At 35.4% G+C, this 25965-nt stretch overlaps 1 protein-coding gene across 1 annotated transcript in view; it reads left to right on the plus strand.

Annotated features, from left to right (window-relative positions):
* Nucleotides 1-25965, plus strand: part of LOC150108484 (uncharacterized) — a 178810-nt gene that overhangs the window by 48082 nt on the left and 104763 nt on the right. Inside the window, exon 5 of the mRNA XM_090415892.1 lies at nucleotides 23891-24005. Coding sequence (XP_090272018.1) covers nucleotides 23891-24005 — 115 coding nt within the window. The remainder of the gene's footprint in view (nucleotides 1-23890; nucleotides 24006-25965) is intronic.

Genomic DNA, 25965 nt, shown 5'->3' on the forward strand with positions numbered 1-25965 from the left:
TTCCATTTCGGGCTTTTACCAGACCATTTTGGTAAATGTCAGCATTTACCAACACCAATTGGTAAAAGCTCGAGTACAGTGCGAGTATAGACAGCTGTGAGTGGCTACGATCTAGAATCAGTTTGTTTTTGTGCCAATATATTTTACTTTTTTTTTAATTTTCTTCATGAAAATGAGTGATATTGTGCCGAAAAAGTTTTACAATCGTTTGAGTGAATCAGTGAATAATAAGAACGATAACAACTTTTATTTACCAAGCATGAGATACAATTCTCTGTTGAATGAAATGAAAGAAGCTAAAAGTGTTAAAGTAAAACAATGTTTACAACATGGATAGAAATAACCAACACAACAAATGATCAGAAGGATAGGTTTGGGTTAGGTAAATAAGTTACTTTTATTTCATGATAAAAGTAACTTGTGATAATTTTTCTTATACTATACACATTCAAAGCATTATATAATACAAGCAGTATTCAAGTCTACAGTATTCTTTTAAGCTCATTCAAAACTCACGTTCAGCCTTCTGACTTCTTCAACACATTATGCCATTAGTTAAACAGAATTAACATCTATTGTCTGTACACACAATATAAGCTATTAACATAAAGCAATCTACTTACAAGCTCACTATATCATGTACAATCCTGATTTCTAAATGGTTAATGGTGAATTCCACTGGTTCCTTAATCTTGCACTATGGCTGTGATTGGGCACGATCCGATGGTAGTCATCTGGCGATTTTCTCCCTTGTAACAGTACTGCATTTCTTTGGCAATGTCAGGAACTGGTTCGGCTGTGACAAATTAGCATGCACGGTGATCGGTACATTCATCAAAAATTTCATGAAAGGATATCTTGAAATACAATCTCTTCTGCCAGCAAATCCTCCATGATCTCTAAAACTACTGGCGGGACCCCCAACTCTTCCCTCCTCAAAAAACCTTGCCACAGGAACAAAAAATAAAAGAGAGTTTTCGACCCTCAATCTCTGCCTTTTATATCATCGGCCTTCCTTCCAAAACTTCCCGGATTTGGAAGCTCCCCTTACGTCACCCATGCTTATGTTAGATTTTGGCAGCAAAACTCATATAATCTGGTGACTTTTTGAGACTGTGGTTGACCTTCAGTTTACTAGCCTAATCCTGTCTGATCTTCATCATCATCATCATCAAATTCCTGCCATGTACCCTCAAGGGGTGTACAGGATATGACAGTACTACATGAAAAAATTACATCATTACTAACTTCCTATCTACAATTTTCCTCCAAATCAGTCTGTTACTTGTCAAGACTCCAACATTATCAGATCTTATATTTCTATCGTCTAAGGCACTTTGTACCGTATCAATCCACCTATATCTTGGTCTTACTCTGGGTCGTTTTCCTGCCAACCTGGCAGAGAACACTTGTTTTGCTAATCTTTCCTCTCCCATTCTATTTAAGTGACCATACCATCTGAGATTAGCTCTGCTAACGCATTCCTGGATGCCGACAATGTCAAGTTCTTTCCTAATATCCTCATTTTTAATATGATATTGCCATTGATGCCATCTGTTCACGCCTCTAATCTTTCTCAGGACTCTCATATCTGCGGTCTCTAGTCTTTGGTCAAGTGTTTTACTTCTGACCCAGCTCTCAGATCCATAAGTTAAAATTGGTTTGAACACAGTCTTGTATACAGCTAATTTAGTGTTCCGACTAATTTCTTTCTTATTCCATATGAATTTATTCAATTGACTTCCCACGATACCAGCTTTGCTGATTCTGTTGTCTATTTCTATATTTATTTTACCATCTTCAGTAAAAATTGTGCCTAAGTAGCTGAAATGTTTTACTTGTTCCACAGGTTCTCCATTCACAACACAGTTGACATTTTCAATGATTCTGCCTATTTTCATTGTCTTTGTCTTTTTATTGCTGACCTTCATACCATATTTATTACAACAGTTATTCAATTTAGTCAGAGAATCTTGCAGACTTGTAGCGGATTTATTTAGAAGTATAACATCATCCGCATAAAGCAAAGAGCTGACATTAACATCTCCAATTTTGATATCAGGTTTAATACCACATTCCTTCATAATGTGATCCATATAGATAATGAATAACAGAGGGGATAATGTACATCCTTGTCTCACACCAGATTTAACATTAAACCATCTTCCTGTACTTCCTTCAATTCTAGCTGCTGACTCACAACTCAAATAAAGACTAAGTATTGCTTGATATAATGCTCCATTGACACCATATAACTGTAGCGTATTGAATAGCTACTCTCGGCACCTTGTCATATGCCTTTTCCAAATCGACAAAACTTAAATACAGATCTTTGTTTTATTCCCATGCTTTCTCGACTATTTGTCGTAAAGTGAAGATCTGATCCTGACAGCCTCTATTTGGCCTGAATCCAGCTTGTTCTTCACCAAGCTTTTCTTCCACAATTCTTCTCAACCGTTTCTCAAGTATACATGCATAGATCTTGCCAGGAACACTCAGTAGGGAAATACCTCTGTAATTCTCACATTCAGTTTTATTTCCCTTTTTATATATGGGTACTATGAGAGCTCTACTCCAATCATCGGGAATTCGTCCCTCTGTCCAGGCTTTCTGAACTATGCAGTGCAGCCACTGTAAGACTCTTATACCACCATACTTCAGCATTTCTGGTCGAATATCATCTACTCCTGCTGCCTTTCCACATTTCAAGCCTTTGATGGCTTTTTCTACTTCAAGTATGGGTATGTATTCCTGACTGCATGCCTGGTCAGTGTTTTTTATCACTGTGCTGTCATCACTGCTTGTTTCATTTAGCAGTTTTTCAAAGTAATTACTCCATACTTCAAGGATATCTTTTTCTCCTGTTTTCCTTTCACCTTTATCATCTCTAATTCCTTTTACAGCACTCTTTCCTCCATTCCTAAGCTTCTTCAACAACCTCCAGAATATTTTGCCACCTTCTTGATATTTATTTTCTATATTCTTGCCAAAGTCCTCCCATGACTTTTGTTTAGCTAGTTTTACACACTGTTTAGCTTTCTTACATTTGACTCTGTATTCTGTAAGAGTAAAAGCTGACTTATTTGCCAGGAACTTTTAATATGCTTTCTTCTTTTCCTTCACTGCCTCTTTAACTTCCTGTGTCCACCAGGGAGTTCTGATTTTTTTATCTTTGCACACAACCTCACCACATGCCTCTCTGGCAGAATCAATCAATGTTTCCTTCAGAGTTTGCCACTGAATCTCCAAGGTTTGATTCCTGTTCTCAAACTCTTTCATTTTCTTTTCAATAATATTTCTGTATTTTAGTCTACAGTTTACATCTGAGAGCTGCTCAACTTTTATTCGCTTTAAAACTTTCTTACATGTTATTCTTTTCGATATGAAATTCAATTTTATCCTGCTGAAGACTAAATAGTGATCACTTCCAATTTCAAATCCTCTGTACACTCTGGTGTCCTGCACCAGGGAGAAAACATCACTATCAACAATAACATAGTCAATGAGACTTTTCTTATTCCTTGCCTCTTCTCTCCATGTGAATTTGTGCACATTTTTATGTTGGAACATGGTGTTAGTAATAACCAGTCCATGTCCTGAGCAGAAATCCAACAGATATTTGCCATTATTATTAGCTTTGCTCTTTTCTCCAAATTTTCCCAAAATATTTTTGTATGTCTCACAATCATTTCCTACTCTACTATTTAGATCCCCAACAAGGACCAACTTTTCCTTTTTCATTGTGTCAGTTGCTTTTTCTAAAGCCTCAAAAAATTCCTCCACTTCTACCTTAGTAGAACCTTCTGTGGGACCATAGGCACAAATAAGTCTCATTGTCCACTTCCCCATTCTCATATTTTCCCACATTACTCTACTTGAGACTGACTGCCATTCAAGAAGATTAGCCTCGTATTTTGTGTTGAATACTATGGCTACTCCTTCTTTTCCTTGATTGTTATTGCCTGAATAGAACATTTTGTATTTATTGCTCAGAAAGATCTCACCAGTTTTGGTCTTTTTTGTTTCAGTCACCCCTATTATGTCGATCTGGTACTTATCTAATTCCTCAGCTAGCTCCATTTCTTTGCCATTCAGGCTTCTTACGTTGATAGTTCCGATCTTTAACTCTGGTGATGTTGAGTTGGGGTTTGTTTTCAGATTTGTTCCAGTAGCTGACTTTTCGCTGTTCGCCCTGGTTCCCTGGCGAAAACAACGGGGGCCTTGTTTAACCGGGCGACGCCCCAGCCGGCATGAAATTTTGTCATGTTGTACCATCATTTTTTATTTTGGTTTAACCAATAAGAATACAATTTGGTCGGCTAAATCCCAAATTGCCAGCCCATCCTCGTTCGTTCAGTATCAAAGTAGATACCCAACAGGGTGCACCACGAGAAGGTGAGGATTGGACATTAGGTCGGAAGCCCTGGTCGGTTCTCCGCATTCCTTTAAAGGCTATGTGGAAGTCTCCTCTCAGTTATACAGCTTTGACCCTTAAGCACCCCCTGTCTGATCTTTTTAGTTACAATTACTTGTGGTTCTACATTCAGTTATTCTTACATTATATTATATTACAAAATTTATTACGTTACAGTTAGGTTACATACATTTATAATTATATGTATTTTATGGCCCATGTAAAATTGATATTACTATTACTATTATTACGGGCAACTCCAGGGAGTCATTAGACTCATCGAGGGAGGCCCCAAATCATATTCAACACAACTATTCGACATTCATACAGTATCTATCATACCTCGCCTTAAACTCATTCACTGTCACAGCATCCACCACAGACTCAGGGAACGCATTCCACTCATTCACTACTCTAAAAGTAAAGAACCCAGCTCTAACACCTTTACTAACCACGCTTTTGCCCAGTTTCCATGGATGTCCCCTAGTCCTCCCACAACCAGCCCTGTTCTCAAAAATATCTTCTGAATTAATTTTATAGAAACCCTTCAGTAATTTGAATGTCTCAATCATATCTCCCCTCCTCAGCCTATCAACCAATTTTTGCAACCCACAAATCCTCCACCTGTTCTCATACGGTTCATTCCACAGACCTGCTATCATCTTGGTCACTTGCCTCTGGATCCTCTCCACCTCCTCCCCATCAAGAAAAAACCTAGGTGACGAAATCTGAGTACAGTAGTCGAGATGGGGTCTTATCAAGGCTCGATACAGAGGAACAATAACCTACTTGTCTCTGCTTGTCAACGTATTCTTCAGCAACCAAGTGATTTGATGAGCTGATTTGGCCACTTTTGCAATGTGTCCCCTAAATTTCAATTCCTTATCCACCAGTACTCCTAAATCTCGTGCCTCATCAATTTCCTGGAGCACGGTTCCACCAATGCAGTAAACTGCTGCCAATCTTTTCACCCCAAAATGCATAACCTTACATTTTGCCACATTAAATTGACATCCATTCTCCTTAGCCCAGACCTCCAATCTATCCAAATCATCCTGCAAAATTTTGACGTCATCTGCATTCACTATTGCCCTATCCAACTTCACATCATCCGCAAACAAATGAACTGTTCCTCTCAGATCCTTTCCTATATCATTTATGAACAAATTAAACAGCAGTGGTCCAAGAACAGATCCCTGTGGCACACCACTAGTCACAGGCCGTCTTGTGGACTCTACTCCTGAGTAAACCACTCTCTGATATCTCTCCGTCAACCACCCTCCTATCCATCTCACCAACCCTATATCCATTCCCATATGCTGCAATTTACTGATTAGAATTCCATGTGGTATCCTGTCAAAGGCCTTAGCAAGGTCCAGTAGAATCACTGTAAACCCATTACCCTTATCCAGTTCAGCTGTCACTGTGTTATAATATGTGAGCAAGTTACTGAGGCATGACCTACCCTTCACAAAACCATGCTGTCCCCGATACAGTATCCCATTTTTTTCTATCCAGTCTTGTATTTCCTCTTGACTATTTTCTCTAAGACCTTGATAATGATTCCTGTTATGCTGAGTGGCCGGTAATTTTCAACAGCAGCCTTGGAACCACCTTTGTGCAGTGGAACTATTTTCCCCTCTTTCCACCCCCTTGGGACTGACCCAGTCCTGAGGCTCAAATTAAACAAAATGGTCAAGGGCACTGACAATTCTTTGGCCGCTTCACGTACGACACGAGCTGGTATACCATCCAATCCCACAGATGTATTGACATTGAGGTTCTGTAATAGACTAGTTACCTCTACTTCATTCATCACAATTCCAGTATAAGCTGTTGGTTCTTCCATTCCTGCAAAGTCACCACTTGGATGATATACTCTTGCTAGGTGAAAAATATTTCTATTTTTCACCACAAGAGATTTTACAAATGCTTACCCTCTCTCAAAAAAAATTTTCATAAAAAAATTTTTGTTTCGTTTTTTAACCCAATGTCTGCACATTTTCTGGGGAAGACATGACTACATTTTTCCAATGTACTATTTCTCTCTGTATTCTTATTGTCAGAAATCTCAGCTTTGGTGTCACTTTCTTTTCTATTCCCAAAATTTTTCTTACCCACAGTCGAGATTTTATGAGTAAAATCCCACCTCTTATGTTTAGCCTTCAGGCAGTATGCATCACATCTTATCCTACTCCAATTGTACCTAGGATCTCTAATATGGACCTCCACAACACTTTGCCTGTTCCACATCAGTTGGTTATAAAATTCTTTGAACCTTCTAAATTTCTCAATCATGTTCATCTTGATCGTGCTATGTTTACTTTCCCCAAACAGCTCTCTCATTTCTTTCTAATCATTTACTAACTTGACATTCGAGATATAATAGGCATGATTCAAGGCTTCTGAGTGATGTTCCCTTCAGATGATGAACTTAATGAAGAGTCAGTGTGCTCATTGTGACATTCTTCTTTATCCCTCTCAACCTGCTCAGTAAGTCTGACCTTATAGTCATTCTTGTGTTCTCTCTCTCTCTCTCGTCAAGTGTTCTCTTTAGTTGATCTTTTAAGATGTTGATCCCCTTGCCTGAATGCTTGATATCCGTTAGGGAAATCTCATTTGCAGCAAAATTGCAAGAGAACTTATGTTTCTCTAGAAAGTCAGCTCCTAAAATTATTTGCACACGCTTGGGCAAGATGTCCTAGGGAGGACCAATAATTCTTGCTTGAAACACAAATTGAACTCTGGTAAGAACAATCTAACTCTTACCCTTTTTGATGCACATATCCCAGGTGTTGAAATTCCCATTAGCTTAATTGGTCTCTTCAGTTCAGATATACCTTTCCATACATGGGATTTTATTTTGTGAAGAAAAACTTCCAGTTATGACAGAGGCCTGGGAACTGGTATCTAATAGAACGTCACAAGGCATTCCTTGAATTTTGCTTCTTATGGTCATTTTGGATTTTCTTGAGTATTCTCTGATCTTGTTATCTCTCTTCCATGGTCTGTTAGCATAACCATGATGAGTATGCACAAGATTGGACTCATATCTATTATTTCTGTTCGAGGGTCTCTTATTCTTAAAACAGTTCCAAGCCATATTCCCATATTTGTTACAAACAAAACATTGGAGAGCCACTTTTCTGATCTTTGCCTCATTATTCCCTTCCTTTTGACGTGGAGTTATTTCAGAGGTCTTTGCTATTAGTTCCCCCAACTACTTAATACCTTTATCAAGCTACTCCATCATAGGCTGCTGCAGCCTTTCTACCTCCTGTCTAATTATCAAGAGTAATTCCTCCAGGTTAGTAGGGTTTATTTCTTTCGGGATAGTTATCTTGTTTTCAGTTAAATGTTTGATGTTGAACGCATTACCTCGTTCCTCCTCCCTTTCGTTACAGTCTTTCCTGGGCTTTCCTTTAACCGTACTTGAGTCCTTCTCACACTTAACTTCACAAGGGGAATCATTTGTCTTTTTTATTTCATGAACTTGGTTGTTTTTAGAAGCGGGACGAATGCCTCCAAGCTTCTTCTCTCTCCCCTCCACAGCGAGGTGACATTCCTCAAGATTGGTGATCCTCTTTTTGTATATGGTCTCCTTTAGTTCCTCTTTGATTCCCAACCTGAACTGGTGGAATACCACCCAGACAAGATGAGGTTTATCGTCTTTGGAGGTGCTTAGACTATTCACAATGGTCAATAGCTTATTGTAGAAGTCTGTTACGCTCTTCTTCTTTTCTTGAGCACACCTCTGCAATTTCCAAAGGTTTGGGCTTAGAGAAAGTTTTTGCCCCTCAATCTCCACCTTTTATATCATTGGTTGTCCCTTGGCCTTCTTTCCAAAACTTCCCAGATTTACCGGAAGCTCCCTTATGTCACCCACGCTTACGTTAGGTTTTGGCGGCAAAACTCATATAATCCGGTGACCTTTGAGACTGCTGTTGACCTTCAGTGTACTAGTCTAATCCTGTCTGATCTTTTTAGTTGCAATTGCTTGTGGTTCTACATTCGGTTATTCTTACATTATATTACAAAATTTATTACATTGCAGCAGTGGTGGCCCGTACATAAGCACTGCGACACTGCAGCATCCCCAAGGTAAAAATGAAAATTTAAATTTTGTTCGTGTTTATAAATAATAACAATGCTGACAACATTATATAAATGTAATACAACATGTTAAAGGTTACAGCTTATGTTTTGACATTGATTGAATAGTTAATAATCGGAATTGTTCGATTAACGCTTCAGATTACGAAACAGATGCACTGTGATCTAACACCGATATTCGTTTGCACTTGTCATTGCATGTTACGTCATTCCCACACTGCCCAAACATCAGTGTATTTTTAATATCCATATGCACGTTATTTCTATGAGATATGAAACGTTTTTTATTGGTGCGTGTGCGTGATGAACTATTTTTTGTCAGTCTTATTTTATTTTGTTAAAGTAACGTATAATTATTTATTTATTATAGATACAAGGATGAATTATGACGAGTGTCACTGTTGAAAATATGAAAAGAATTATATTTTTTCAATTATCGTTACATGAAACAAATGCACTGCTATTTAGCACTGATATTCGTTTACGCTTGTCATTGCTTGTCATTGAAATTTTTATTATTGGTGTTTGTTTGTGGTGAGGATGAAATATTTTTAATAAAGCAATTTTTAATATATAAATTTATTTATTAATAAATTCATTACTGATTTGGAAAAAAGAAGGTTTTTTTTTTTTTTTTTTTTTTAATATGCGGCACCCCCACTTAAAATTTTCATCGACCACCACTGCATTACAGTTAGGTTACATACATTTCTAATTATATGTATTTTATGGCCCATGTAAAATCGACATAGGTGAAAAATATTTATATTTTTCACCACAAGAGATTTTACATAGCCACCAGTGGAGCAAGAGCAAATAGAAGTACAGAAATGCCCGAGACAAGAACGTGTCCTGTGAAACAGCAAAGATTCAAGATTTCCCGACAGAGGCTTTGTTTATGAAAGAGGACTGTGTGTTTACAAAAAGAATTGTGAGTAAACATGTGATATTGTTATTATTTTCTTTGGAACATAGATAAGTAAGAATTATAAGTGTTGTAAAAGGTCAGTGGTAAAGTTTTGTAAAGTGTTGTATAGTATCAGGTTACAGCAAGTGTATACATTATATTAGTGTAAGGAAAAGTCCTAAAGGTAGCTGTGTAAGAGGGAACGGTTATTCTATACCTTTTGTAAAATATGTATTTTATAATGCTAAGTAAGTGTGAATGTTGAGTGAACACCCATTACTTTAATGAAAGAGGACTGTGTGTTTACAGAAAGAATTGTGAGTAAACATGTGATATTGTTATTATTTTCTTTGGAACATAGATAAGTAAGAATTATATAAGTGTTGTAAAATGTCGGTGGTCAAGTTTTGTAAAGTGTTGTATAGTATCAGATTAGAGCAAGTGTATACATATTATATTAGTGTAAGGAAAAGTCCTGAAGGTGTTATGTAAGGGGAAATGGTTATTCTATACCTTTTGTAAAATATGTATTTTATAAGCCGGTGATAGTTATATATAGAGCCGGCTTTCCATGTGGTAGGAGCAAAGGACAAGAAAGAAGGGGAGGGGGGGACAAAACTTTAAGACAATGCTAAGAGAACTGAAAAAAGTAGGGAAAGTTAGAGATTAACAAAATTAGGCACAATTTAATAAATAGCATAAGTTTTACATATGGCACAGCCCGACTAGAAAGCAGATTAGTAAAAAAATTGGAAAACCTTACATCCAAGAATAACGAAATAAAATGAGTAACCCCCAAAAATTTTACATGTTCAAGGGGCCAGTTTGCCTGCTTACAGGAGGAAGAACCCCAGATAAACTGGAGAAAAAAACACTGCAGTCCACTTGCAAGACCTAACCAACTTGGCTATGTCTGAGAAAGATCCTAAGTTCCTCACGTCGCTGATGGGAATCGAACCTAGGACACTCTTTTCCCAGGCATATGGTTGTGAAACGCATAGCCACTCGGCTAACCGCATGGACATATTGTAAATGTGGTGAAGGCTGCAATACTGAGATTTTATACAATGGAATCACAATTCTTCTATCTCTGACCAGCAGAGATAGAAGAATTGTGATTCCATTGTATAAAATCCGAGACAACAGGGGGATAAATTAACCTTAAAAAGAGCACAGAGGCAGAATGTACAAAGGTGGATAATAAAAATTATATCAGGAATGACTGAGACATTTAAACTGTTGGGAGGTAGTTGCAGGGTTGACACGGGAATTCTTTTGTATGGTAGAAAAAGGGACTATTCCTGGAAATTGCATAAGGAAGCTGTGAGAAAGGATGAGGAGTGATTTCTTTGCATGGAGAGTGGTTGAACATGGAATGCATTTCCTGATGGGGTGGTGAGAGCATTAACAATGAATGAATTCAAGGAGTGGTATGATAGACTGTGTTGTCTAGGATGGGCCTCCCATGATGTCTTGTGATTTCATGAAGATCCTGAATGATCATCATCATGCATATCAAGGATTTAGGCCTAGTATGGCCCCTGTTCTGGCCTTAGAAGTCATCGTTGAATCGTTTAAGAGGACGTCCTGGTTTTCTTTTTCCTAATGGCTTGTACTTTAAAGCTTGTTTGGTAATCTTTCTGTTTTCATTCTTTGAACGTGTACCATCCATTTATGTTTATATTTTTCAATTTTTTTTATTACTGGTTCTTGGTTTAATTCTTTCATAATTTCTTTGTTTCTTTTGTGATTAAATAGGGTATACTTTGCAGTTTTTCTCATAAACTTCATTTCTGCAGTTGTTAATCTTTGTTTGTCTTTTTGTTTTATTGTCCAGATTTCGCTTCCATACATTAAGACTGGTAAGGCTAATGTATTGTAACTTAAGTCTGGTTTGTTTTTGAACTAGGTTTGGTTTAAATATAGAGTTAATTACACCTGTTATTTTTAAATATTTTGCAATTTTTACGTTTATATCTTTTTCATTTTCATATGTGATCATACATCCTAGGTAATTAAATGAATTCACCTGGTCTAAGATCTTGTTATCTATTCCTATTTTTGTTCTTGCTGTATCTTGTCCTTTAAAGGCCATAGTTTTTGATTTTTCTGTTGATATTATCATTTCATAATCTTTGGATATCTCATTTAGATCTAAATAGCTTTCTGTAGTTTATCTTCAGAATTTGTAATTATTATTTGGTCGTCGGCAAAGAGGAGAGTGTTTAAGTTTACTGTAGAAGAAAGTTTAATTCCTTGATGTAAATTTTTATTCCATTTTATTATTATTTCATTTAAGTAGATATTAAAAAGAGTTGCTGAGAGGGGACATCCCTGTCGGATCCATTGGTTTATTTCTCTTGTATATGATAGCTCGTGATTTAATCTTATTTGTATTTGATTATTTTCATATATACTTGTGATAGCTTTTAGGATATTATTTGGTATTTGTCTTTCTTTTAATATGTTAAATAATATGTTTCTTTTAACTTTGTCAAATGCTTTTTCAAAGTCAATAAATGCAATGTGAGTTTCTAAATTGTATTCTCTTCTTTTCTCTATTATTAATTTTAGGCAAAAGGCCGGGTCTATACATGATCATCCTTTTCTAAATCCATTCTGTACTTCTAAAATAAAGTTTTCAGAATATTTCATTAGTTTGCTATTTAAGATTCTGCTATATATTTTGTAACAGGAATTTAGTATACTGATACCTCTATAGTTTTTAGGGTCATCTCTATTACTTTTTTTAAAGATAGGAATCACAATTGCTTTTTTCCATTCTATTAGGGGGGATACCAGTTGAATAAATTTTATTTAAAAATAATAAGAGTCTTTCTTTGAATCTAGTTCCTGCATATTTATATAGTTCTGAACCTAGTTTATCTTCTCCAAGTGATTTTCCGTTTCTTGTTTCAGGCTGATTTCTCATTCTTCTTTAGTTATTTCCTTTTCATTTTCGTTAATTGTTTGCAACTGTCTTTTTTAAAATATTTGTCTGTCCACAGTTCTCTGTAGTAATTTAGAAATTCTTCTAATTTCAATTCAGTGTTTAATTTTATGTTTTCTTTGGTATCTGCATTTAAGTGTTTCAAAATTTTATATACATTGGGTCTTATTTTATATAAATCATGTTTTAAATTAGAAACAAATTTGTTCCATGATTCTCTGTCTTTTTCTGACTTCTCTTTTAGCTATGGCTCTTATTCTTTTATATTCTATTTCATCTTCTAATATTTTACTGCTTAACCATTTGTGATAGGGTTCTTTTTTCTTTTTGATTATTTCTTTCATTGTATCATCCCAGATCTTCAGTTTTTTTTCCTTTTATTGAATTTTTTGGTCTTTCCTAAGCTTTCATTTGCTGCTGCATTTAGTATCGTTTTTATATTAAGCCATTCTATTTCTTCATTTTGTTTTGTTTTGTTTTGTCTAGATGATGAATGATGATGATAAAATATTTCTTGTTTTGTATTTGTTTTTCATATGTGTATCATTACAATATAATTTCAGTTTTATTGTGAACAATTTTCCTGTGATGAATTATTAATGAAGAATTGTATGGATACAGTGTTACTTCATTACTATATGTTATGTAGTTTGAAAAATGACTAATCTTTAGAGTGGTCTTCCTGATTAGCCTACACATGGTGCTCATGTGTATGATAATCCTTTGATTAATGCAGTTAATGCGTCCAGAAAAATCACAGCATCAAATAAAACCACATTAAATTTTAAACTAAATTTTTAATGTATACTCTAAAGGATAAATATAATTAAAATTGAGTGTAATAATAATAATCATCATCAATTTCCTCATATGTACCCCCCAAGGAGTGTTCAGGTTACTATGACAGCACTACATGGTTAAGGTTAAGTTTACATTATTATTAATCTCCTATCAACAATCTTCATTTTTAATATGATTCTGCCATTGGTGCCATCTGCTCACTCGAATAATTTTTCTCAGAACCTTTATATCTGTGGTCTCTCTCTAGTCTTTGATCAAGTGTTTTATTTCTAACCCATCTCTCAGATCCATAACTTAAAACTGGTTTAAACGCTGTCTTATATATTACTGGTTTGGCGTTTTGGATAATTTCTCTCTTATTCCATATAAATTTATTCAGCTGGCTGACTACCATACCAGCTTTGCTTATTCAGTTGTCTATTTTCAGATTTAACCTGCCATCTTCACTAAAAATTGTGCCTAAATAGCTGAAATATTTTACTTGAAAAGAAAATTGTTCTATGGGATCTTCATTCAGAATGTAGATGAAGTTTTTTATGCTCCTGCTTATTTTCATAGTTGGGTCTTTTTATTACTGATTTTCATGCCAAATCTGTTCCATATGTTATTCAATTTAGTTAGAGAATCCTGGAGACTTGCACTAGATGTGTTTAGGAGTACAGCATCATCTGCATAAAAAAAAGGTTTTCCAAAAAAGGTTTGGATAGTAAATAGTATAGGTTTTGTGGGCTAATAGGTAACATTGAGAATATCATTCAGTTATATATAAGATGTAAAACAAATTTAAAACTTTTTTTTATTATTATTATTAAGAAAATACAGAATATAACTGTGTACACATATTTTTGGGAAATCAGTGAGAATTATGAAATTCTTTTTTACAAGAAATCTTCTTTAGCTTGCTGAACCTCTAAGCTTATTTGCTGCATGTACCAAATTCTTCCATTCCTTTCTGTCTTGAGCTTTGTCATTCCAGTTCTGAATTCCTGTGTCAACTAATCTTTTTGGATATTATCCTCCTAACATCTGCATTCTATCTCTTGGTCACTCCCCATTAAGGCTTCATCTTAAATTCTCATTTAGCTATTCTCTCCTCACCCATTCTTTCTACAGCTATCTCGATCTGCATGCTCTGATTTTATCAGCTAGAAGTGGGGATCTATCGAGTTCATATAGCTCTTGATTATGTCTTCTCCATTCATCTGTTGTGTTATCTCTTACAGGGCCATAGACTTTTCTGAGGATTTTATTTTCAAAGATATGCAACACTTTTGCATCATGGTCTGTTATACTCCAGGTTTCTTCTTCCATATAGAACAACAGGTTTAATGATTGTCTAGTATATTTCTGTTTTGACTCTGGTTGATTTGTAATGCTAGTTTTTCAGCAGCAGTTTTCTAAATGTTTGAGTTTTCTAAATGTTGTGATAATATTTTCAGCATTTTCTCCAACCAGGCATATATTATCTGCATATCCTAAAATTGCCGTTTTGCTTGTGTTATCTTTTACAGTTTCCCAAATACATTTTTACAAGACATAATTATGCTTAATTGGGGTTCGCAGTTAGTGTCCCCCCCCCCACCTCTCTCTCTCTCTCTCTCCCATCATCAAAATCTATTACAAATGCTCATCTTATGATCTGCAATGAGATTTTACTACAATAATTTGCCATTTATCCGACCTCTGAAACATTGATACTTCAAAGATTTGAACTAACTTTGCACTTTTCCACGATATACTATTGCTCCTATGCGGTCAGCTGAATTTAATTGCGTCTTTGTTTTTTCTCTTAACACTAGTTGTCACTCTTTATAGATATGTAGAAGTATGATAAACTGCAAATATGACATTAAATGGGTAATATAACGGGAAAAAATCATAACGTTGTCATTTTAAAAGAAAAGTAAGGTGCCTTAAACAAATCCATCACTTTTTTCTTTAGAATGACATCTTAATGGATGTAATCCTGATTTATATATGTGATCTCTTGTTTGCATTTACTTAACTATGGCCATATCAATATTTATTCTTCTTTCTGTCAATTTACTATTTAACAATGCAGCCTCTCATAAATTTCTTTTAGTTGGCTAAGAAATATAGGTTTATTCTGACTTCCTAAATTTATCATGAACAAAGATTACAAGCATTCATATGTACAGGCTATTTTTGCCTATGCTATGTGAAGGAATTTCATAGTGCATATCAGTGCTTGCTGTATGTTAAAAATTTGGCTGTTATTCTTTTCTAAATTGAGTTTATTAATTTCAGTAACGCAAAATTGAGGTATCAGTGCTTACTGGCAATTTCTGCCATTTGTGTACTACAGAACTGGGAGAAAAAAAATCCTGTTTCTTAGCATAGAGTTTAATTCCTGTTAACTGCCTGTGGGAAATTTCTATTTACAGTTCCTTTGTAAATGTGCAGGCTGTATATATTTTAAAATGCTTTGAAACGAAACATTTTTTCCAGGAATGATTCACTAATCATTTGGTGCCACAAGTAAATGCACATGTGGAAAGTAATTGACTTTTGGTTTCAAAATCATTTTGCTAGAATGTACATAATGCTAAGTGACTGATGTTAATCAGCCATATATGTTGCTCTAAGGAAATAAATTCATTTCCTGGCTATGTCATTAGGCATTTAATAATACAATCATGTACTGTTACAATAAAATATGTCAGAAACATTTATACAGTAAATTTATTTCATTTAGGAATTTGTTTATTATTATTAATAATAATAATCTAGCATGGAAGATCATTTAGCAGAATTATGTAATTTTACTTAAAAGCTAAATAATATATACTAAGTTTTATGAAAAATGAAGGCAGTGTGTATTTTACTTGTATAAATATTCAAGAAATACGCACTACCAGAAGAGAGTCATCTGTTTTTGTAAATACAAAGTTATAACATGAAACCATTTTACTCATTGCAGATTTTTCGTGTATACTTTTATCTTTTTAAAGAATCAGGAATTAGTAGTGTTTGTTTTTACAGAAATAAAACTGGTAATTAAAGCAATTGTGATGCATTAGTGTGGATGTTTAGAAATTTTCTAACAAATGGGAGGATTGCCATCACAACTATTCTGACTCATGACAGTGTTCTCGTACCTTCCTTGTCAGTAATAACATTTGGATTGAAATTAACACATTTCATATAATGAATGGTTTTTAAATATGATATGTAAATGTGGAAAAGTGAAATATTCATATATGACCTACTCTAATTCTGTTTACACTTATTCACCCACTCCCTTCCCCACAAACCATCTGTCTAAAAAACAACAATAAACTTTAGTTGCACAGTAGCTTCAGTACAAATTATACAGATGTAAATAATTTGGGCATCTTGTTTCTACTTGATATCTTTTGCAGTACCATGACAAATACTTCCATTTAATTAATTAAAGCATTAATGCAAAATATTCTATGTGTTAATATGTTAGAATAAACACTAATTTTATGCAATAAAATTTTGAAATTACTGCAATACAATGTGTTAGAGACTGAAGAGATACTTAAACAGTGGAAAGAAGCAATGATAAATTATAATACCTAAGAAAGGTGATCTCACTAGATGTGAGAATTGGAAGTGAATTAGCCTACCCTCAATTTCTGTTGAAATTGTGGGTAGGCTAATCTGTTATACGCTGGTTAAACATGATAACTAATAATTAAGGAATTGACAGCGTACACTAGAAATATAAATTAAAAACAACTTTAATAAATACTTTCTGATATTTCGGCAACGTCACGTTGCCATCTTCTTGGGAACTTAAAATAAAGAACAGGTGCATGCAAGTGCTACATAACAGCAAATGAGAAATGAAGCGAGGAAGCTACCATTTTCCTAAAGTCCTGATGGTGCCCCTGGCGGGCTATATTGGTAATTATTGGCCTTTGGGCTAAAGTTCTTCTGATATATGTTTCCCAAATTTGGGGCAGTCTTATGCACCCAAATTTGTTGAGGTTTGGCATGTTCCTAAGGGCTGAGGCTGATTCCATGAATAGTCTTTCATATTTGAACTTGCTGCGGTGTATTACTGTGGCTTTCTTCCACCTTATTCTGTGGCGGGTATCCAGAGCATGGTCTGCAAGCCCAGAGTGGTTGTACTGGTGAAATCGGATGTAGTCCTTGTGTTCTGAGATTCTGATATTTGCTGTTTGGCCAAAGTAGGACAATTTACAGCTGCACAGGACCTGGTATATGCCAGGTAGGTCTAGTGGAGTGGATAAGGGATGGCAATTTTCTATGTTATAGGTGGTTAAATCATGTATTTTTAGGATTTTGTTGAGTTTTTTCGAGGTGTCTCGGATGTAGGGGATGTTGATGGATTTAGAGTATTCTTTTTTGTGAAAGGGGGGGGGAGGTGGGTTGTGGATAACTGGTTTAAGTATTTTTTTTATTTTATGAGGGGGGGGTAGCCATTGGCTGAGAAAGTGTTAAGGATGTGATTTAGTTCAGTGGTTAGGGCTTGATCATTTGAACAAATAAGTTTTGCCCTGTTGAATAATGTCTTAATAACTCCATATTGTTGTGAGGGGGGGGGGATTGTTGGTGAATGTATCTGCCTGTATGGGTGGGTTTTCTATAAACTGAGAAAACCAAGGTTCCATCAGGTTGGCGCATGACTAGTGTGTCTAAGAAGGGGAGGCTATTGTTTTTCTCTTTTTCTAGGGTGTTAGTTGTTTAAGTGTGTTAAGAAGGAGAGGAGTGTATCCAGGCCATGTGGCCAAATAGCGAACACATCATCAACGTAGCGAAGCCGTATGGTAGGTTTTTTGTGGGGCTGAGTTTAAGGCTTTCTCTTCAAAAGTCTCCATAAAGAAGTTGGCCAAGGGTCAGGAAAGTGGTGAACCCATGGCTGTCCCCTCTATCTGTTTGTAGAATTTTTCCTACCAAACGAAGTAGTCTGAGCTCATTGTGAACTGAAATAGGGCTGAGATATCGGGAGGAAATTTAGCTTGGATTAGCTCTAAGGTTTCTTTGAGGGGGACATTTGTGAATAAGGAGGAGACGTCAAAACTGACCATTATGTCATTATGTTGGAGTGTAAGGTTTTCTATACTGGCTTTGAAGTGGGCTGAGTTTTATATGTGTAATGGTGTATTGCCAGTATAGTGTGAGAGCGCTTTTGCTAAATACTTAGCTAGTTTGTAAGTGGGGGGAAATCAATGCCATCTACTATGGGACATAATGGCACATTTTCTTTGTGTATTTTTGGGAGCCCATATATACGGAGGGGGGGGGGAGTCTATAGTTATATGGTTTTAGTCTGTTAGTAATCTCCACAGGCCAAGAAGTGACCTTCTTAAGGAGCCTATGGAGTTTTCTAATTTGTGAGTTGATGGAATTGTATTCAATGGGGAGGTAAGTAGCTCGATCTAATAGTAAAGCCTTAAGCTTACCTGTGTAGTCATTATGATTGAGTACCACAGTGGCGTTCCCCTTATCCACTTTGGTGATAACTATTTCTTTGTTTTTCTTCAATTCTTTTAGTGACTTGTATTCACTAATGGATATGTTGGTTTTGGGTGGTTTTGCTTTTGTGAGAACACAGGCTACATCCAATCTAATATCGTTGGCGATGTGGTTTGAAAGGTGGCGAATCCCGCGTTCATTCTGGATCATGAATTCCTCGGCCGGTAATTTCCTAGGAGCAATGGCGAAGTTGTGACAGAGTGTTGAGTGCTTCAGGCTTCAAGGTAACTGACAAAAGGTTAACTACAGTGTTGGTTCGTAGTTTTTGTTTGGACGTCGAGTTCTTTTTTAGTTTATCAAACTTGTTGATATGTCGACTCGTATTCGTTCGAATTCTTTGTTTGCCGCAGTACACGAGATGTCATGTAGAATTGACCAAAGTTTGTGATTAAGCGTATTTGAATGCTCATCCTCTAGCGCTAAAATAGCCCTGTTTATGTCGTCTAGGGAACCGCGTGTAGCGGTAATTTGCTCCCGAAGTAAAGCCTGGCTTGCCCGGTTGTAGATACGGAGAGCTTTCTGTGAAATGAAACGGTGCTTCAATTTTACACAATTTGGGATTTACTGGTTATCCCGGCAGCGTTTTAGGAAGGTCAGATGATTCAGTTGTCTGGATAACCTCAGCTTCAGTTTGCCGTAATGGCGGGCCTTGCGGGAATTACGATCAATCACGGAGATTCCTTTGCAAGGAATCTCTGTGAATGATCGTAATTCTTGTTGAAAGGCTTATATGCTGGTTAAACATGATAACTAATAATTAAGGAATTGACAGCGTACACTAGAAATATAAATTAAAAACAACTTTAATAAATACTTTCCGATATTTCGGCAACGTCACGTTACCATCTTCTTGGGAACTTAAAATAAAGAACAGGTGCACGCGAGTGCTACATAACAGCAAATGAGAAACGAAGTGAGGAAGCTGTCATTTTCCTAAAGTCCTGAGGGTGCCCCCTGGCAGGCTATATTGGTAATTATTGGCCTTTGGGCTGAAGTTCTTCTGATATATGTTTCCCAAATTTGAGGCAGTCTTATGCACCCAAATTTGTTGAGGTTTGGCATGTTCCTAAGGGCTGAGGCTGATTCCATGAATAGTCTTTCATATTTGAACTTGCTGCGGCGTATTACTGTGGCTTTCTTCCACCTTATTCTGTGGCGGGTATCCAGAGCATGGTCTGCAAGCCCAAAGCAGCTGTACTGGTGAAATTGGATGTAGTCCTTGTGTTCTGAGATTCTTATTATTATCGAGTTATTATTTAATACAGTCATCAATTGGATTATGAGAAAAGTTACATAACACAAGAAGAGGAATTAAATGGAAGCCTATGTCACAGAAGATCCTCATTATGCTGATGACAGATCGATATCATCAAAGTACAATGATATACAAACAAAATTGGTCTTAAAATAAATATGACTAATATGACTAAAACAAAAGTGCTTAAACTAAACAGCAGATGCCTCAAAGAGATCAAAATCAATCAGCAGGCTACAGAAGAAGTTAAGAATTTTACATACTTGGGAGCAAATGCAGATACTGAAGGTGGAACTGACAGAGATATAATGCAAAGACTGACAAAAGCCACTACTCCTTTTTGAAAATTAAATAATATATGGAAATCATCAAAATACCATAATTAAACTAAAACAAGATTTTCAATAATAATGTTAAGGCTGTATTATTATATGGATCAGAGACACATAGAAGCTGCCCAAAAAACAGGAAACTAAATTAAATAGTTTTCAAACCAAATGTCTACATAAAATACTAAAAATGATTTAGCTTCTATGTATCAACAAATGATGACTTCTGTAAGTGACTGTGCAAAAAAGCAGAGGTGGAAATGAATTGGACACATACCGAGAATGGACAGTAGGAGAGATTCCTAAAGTGGCTTTGACATAGATCCCAGAAGGAAAACAGAAAAGGGGAAAGCCTAAATTAACTTGGCAGAGGATGACAGAAAAGGAAAGAAGACTGGTTGGAAGAGCTGGAGAGAAACAGAACTGGTGGCTCGGGACAGAGGTATCTGGAAGAAATAGATCTCAGCCATATGTGCCATGAAGCATGAAGAAGTTGAGTAAGTAATAAGAAACACAGAAGAATAAAACAAGCGAAATAAACATTTCAGTATTTATTATTATTATTATTTATGCCTCCAAGAAGTCAAAAAACTCATTGCGGGAGGTCCTTCCTAGGAAACAAGTGTATCAAGATTCGTTGTGGGAGGTCCTTCCTAGGAAACACAAAGTCTATTATACCACTCCTTAAACTCATTGACTGTTCTCACTCTCACCATACTATTAGCAATGCATTCCACTGTTAAATCACCCTCCATGTAAAGAAACCACTCTTCACCTTCTTGCTCACAGTTTCCTTTCATAACTTCCAGGGATGGTCCCATTGTCATAACTCCTTCCCGCTGTTCAACCAAGCAAAAGAACTCCCTGTGTCAACCCTGCAACCACCTCTCAACAGTTTAAAAGTCTCTATCATATCACCTCTCCTTCTTCTATCCGCCAAACTCTGCAGTCCACATTCCCTCAGCCGATCCTCATAACTAACATTCTACAGTTCTGAAACTGTCTTTGTTATCTGCCTTTGTACCCTTTCCACAGTTAATTTATCCCCTTCAAATCCTGGGGACCAGATCTGAGAACAATAGTCTAAGTGTGGTCTGATCAGAGTCTTATACAACGGAATGATAAATCTTTTATCTCTGCAGGTCAGCGTCCTCATTATTGCAGCAATCCTCTCTGTTACCTTTACCACCTTTCCAATATATCCCCTGAATTCGAGATTTCTATCAATCATCAATCCCAGATGTCTTGTCTCCCCTACTTCCTCCAATAGAGTATGCAGCTTCCCATCGATGTGTCCCAAACCTCAAGACCTTACATTTTGCTGCATTAAACTGATACCGCCATTCATTTGCCTATCTGTCTAGCTTATTCAAATCCTCCTGCAGGACTACCACATCTGCACTATTAATTATAATCCTTCCCAGCTTCACATCATCCTCAAACAACTGAATATCCCCCTGCACTCCACTGACAATGTCATAGATATAAAGGTTAAACAATATAGGTCCCAGTACTGAGCCCTGTGGGCCCCCACTTGTAATCCTCTGCCTACTTGAAACTGCCCCACCATACACAACTCTCTGATATCTATTGGACAGCCAATCCTGAATCCAGTTGACCAACCTGACATCCAAACCCATATGCTGCAACTTAAATATCAGCTTATCATGTGGCACCCTGTCAAATGCCTTTGCTAAATCCAAGAAAATGGCAATATATGCCCTTCCCTCATCTACTGCTCTTGTACCTTTTGTTATAAAAGGCTAGCATATTACTAAAACAAGAGTGCCCCCCCCCCTCACAAATCCATGTTGACTCTCATAGATAACATTACCCTCATCTGCCCAATGTTGTATACGGTCTTGGAGAAACTAATTTCTCCAAGATCTTAACAACTACTGATGACACACAGACTGGCCTATAATTAGACACTTCCAGTCTGCTACCACCCTTATGTAACGGCACTATCTTACCTTCCTTCCATTACACCTTTCTCGTAGCCAGACGTTCATTGAAAAGCCAGGTCAAAGGAGCTGTCAGTTCCTTAGCACATTCTCTCAAAACTCGTGGTGAAATACCATCCAGTCCCACAGCTTTACTGACATCCAGAGTACTCAGTATTTTGAACTTTAGAGGTCCTGATCTAAATGTTTAGATCAGTGAAGAATATTTTAAGTTTTAATTTAAAATATATATACAGTATAATAGCAGCTAACAAGCAACCAGCAAATATTCACTCATTGAAATATTTATTAAAATTTTTTGATCAAAATCAAGAAATACTTCACTGTGATTTAAAAGAATTTATTCATGAAATAGAATTAGTTGAGGAAGAAATAAATTCAAGATTTAATGATTTTAATAAAACTGAAATGATTGTATCTTTTATCGATAATCCATTTCAAGAAAACTTGAACATCACAGAAATTTCAGTTAAAATTAGTGGGCTGTTTGATATAAACCAAGCTGAAGTAGAACTTGAGATAATAAACATTCAGAATAGTTTACATTTAAAATCAATAAACAATGAAGTCATTTGTAAGTGTGCACATGAAAAATTCCCAATATTAACTGATATTGCGTGAAAAATCTGTTGTGTTTCGGATTGACATACTTGTCAGAATCCGCTTTTTCAAATATGACCGTCATAAAAAATCAATTAAAAAACCAAATTACAAATGATCATTTGGATGATTGTCTGCAATTGGCCACTTCTTCATATCGACTTGACTATGAAAATATTACGAGGTCCAAACAATGCCAAATTTCACATTAACTTTTTTTTTTAATCAACCAGTATTTCCTGTAACTTGTGAGTTTGTAATCAATCTGTTGTTTTTTCTAACTTTGGTTTTCCAAAATAGAGAAATAAATATTTTATTCTAATATATTTGTTTTTTTTTTGTTGTATTAAAATAATTAAAAGTGATAAATAAATTTTTAAATACACAAAGTTTTGGGTTGTGTGATTTTTTAGTTGTTTATTTGTGCGTAATCAGATATCAGGTTGGGTGAATGTAATCTATATAAGAAAGTAGATCGCTGAATAACTTATATATAAGAGAGTAGATCACTGAATAACTTATATATAAGATATATAAGATCACCGAATAACTTTTTATAGAAAAGTAGCTCGCGTTGTATAAATGGTTGAATACTACTGGAATAGACCATTATTTGAAAATATAATCAACTCTTTGCTAGATACCACGGTAAAATGAATTTTAAATTGTTTTGAGACTGGATATCATCTTATAAATTTTGTTAATTTGAGAAGCATGCTAATTGAAACCATGTTAATTGATGGATATTGTACTGTGGAATTGCTTATCACTCACTTACAGTATTCATGTATTCATATGATATGCTTCAAATACTAATGATAAGTGGCTAGCTTTTATTTTAAAGTTTTTGTTGTATATTGTGCAGTTGTATTTATGATAATTTGTTATTCCCATGATAAATGATATTATCAGTAAAGTGTTAGCTGTATAACTTCAATGTCTTTTGGGTTTTTATAAATTGTGGAAGAAGAGTATTGTTTGAGCTTATGCTATGTATGCATGCAGTCCAAACAAAATAGTACACATGAAGAAAATAAAAATTGAGCCTATTTAAAACTATTCCTTAGCTTCACTGGCAGTATGAAAAACAAGAGGCGGTTACTTATTTCTACACTGCAGAAGACTGCACAGGTGACACCTCTTTTAGCAACAATTCCTTTGATTTTAAGAAGAAGAAATTTTGTAAGTTGTATTTGTATTTGGCATTTACCTGAAAATCTTCATCAGTATGCTATATAATGTATTCAGATATATATCTCCTTCATTTTTTTTCATAAAAATATTTAAGAAATTATTCATATTTTCATATTTAAAGATTTTCATATGCAATTTTAACAGAGCCTATAAATCAATCTGGAAGTGTTTGTATTAAAATAACTTCGTATGTTTAGGCATGCTAAGTTATTTGGAGACATGATATCTCCAGATAATTTAGTGTATCTAAACTAAAACTATATCTAAGTGTATAAAAAAATCAGAATAACAAATAACTTTCTTTTTTTTAGAATAGACATTCTATAACTATTTGTGGATTAGTAATAGTTGAGGAAAATTATTTTCTAAGGAGATAAAACTTACAGCTATCTCTAATCCAGAATAATCTAATAATATGGTGATACATTATTTAGCTGCTTTTATTTCTTTATATGGCTTTAACCCACAAAAGATTTTTGCAAACCTTTAATACATTTGTACCATGGGCAGGCTAATGATTTTTTATTTATTATTTTTATAAATTTTGTATTTTTAATTATTTTTTACATTGTCTGGAAACCCTTCTTTAGAGACTAAACATGGAACTTTGTCAAGCCACTTCAGGCCTACAATAAGCAGAGCAGTGGGTGGTCTCACACCAGCTAATGAAATTCATCTATTACCTAAGAACAATCACAAAGATTGTTCTTAAGTATAATCTATACCTATGGTGGGATTTGAACCTGCACCCTGTTGGTTGGAGAATGAATATGTTAGCCACCCAGCCAACCAGGCCAGCTTATTTATGAAAAATATGACTTCTCATTGATTTCTCTCATTATCTCTACAGGTTGAGATTCCACTCATGAGACCTCACCAAAGGTGGTTGAAATTGGTTCTGGTTCGTGACCCCTCCAATAATTGAAAGCAGTATACATATTTCAAAGGAAATGTGTTGTGCATTATTATTATTATTGTTTCTTGAGACTGCCAGAGAGTTGAGGATTCATTGATGGAGAACATAGATCACCTATACTAGCTATCATACCTTCTCTTAAACTCATTCACATATAACAAAAAAATTTCATCCATTGATAACCTATTACACCCTTTCAGTAGTTTATAGACAACCTCTGTCATATCATCTCCTTTCTCCTGTTTACCAGTTTCTGAAGTCTACACACTCTCAATCTGTTCTCATGACCTACATTCCATAATCCCAACATATCATCTTTGTTACTTTTCTTACTCTTTTGTTATTTATTTATTTATTTATTTTTTGCTTCTTTGTCATCTTTCTTCCGTGTTTGCCTTCCTACTGATTTGCCTCTGTGTATGTACCCAATATATCTCTTTGTGCCAATGAAGATGTCTTGTGACCAAGGCAAAATATTGGTAATAATCTAATTAGTTAAATTTAGTTAGTTAATTATTCTCTTAGATGTCTGTTTTATTCCAGACATCTAAACATCAACATGAGTGACAAATGTCCAAGCATATGCATGCCAGTTTAGCAAACTACACACTTATTAGTTGAACAATCTCATAAGCTTCTGGCACATGGCTATATCTGTATGCACTAGTTATTCTTTCACATTCATTTTTTCTTTTACTTGCAGCATAGCAATATTTTTTCCAATTGCCATTAGCCTGCATAGCCAATTTCTTATCATACTTAAGTTTAGTTTTCCTTACAATACTCAAAACGTTTCTGTCCTGCACTTTATATTCTTTCACATGCTGCTTGAGAAAGTTATCTTGCAACAGCTCAATAAATTGTTATTCATTCTTATGACAATTTATGACATGGCAAGTTAATTCCTGGCTTTTTCATGTACTTACATCTACAGCCTGTTTGGCCCAATTGAGCAACTTTTTTGTTCCCATCTGCAGACACACCAACAGAGTCTGAATTCAAAGGAATAAATTTGCTCCTTCACCAGTTCAT

Source organism: Typopeltis vanoorti, chromosome 3 (genome assembly GCF_054136105.1).
Source record: "Typopeltis vanoorti isolate ZY-2024b chromosome 3, IOZ_Tvanoo_1.0, whole genome shotgun sequence".
NCBI lineage: Eukaryota > Metazoa > Arthropoda > Arachnida > Uropygi > Thelyphonidae > Typopeltis > Typopeltis vanoorti.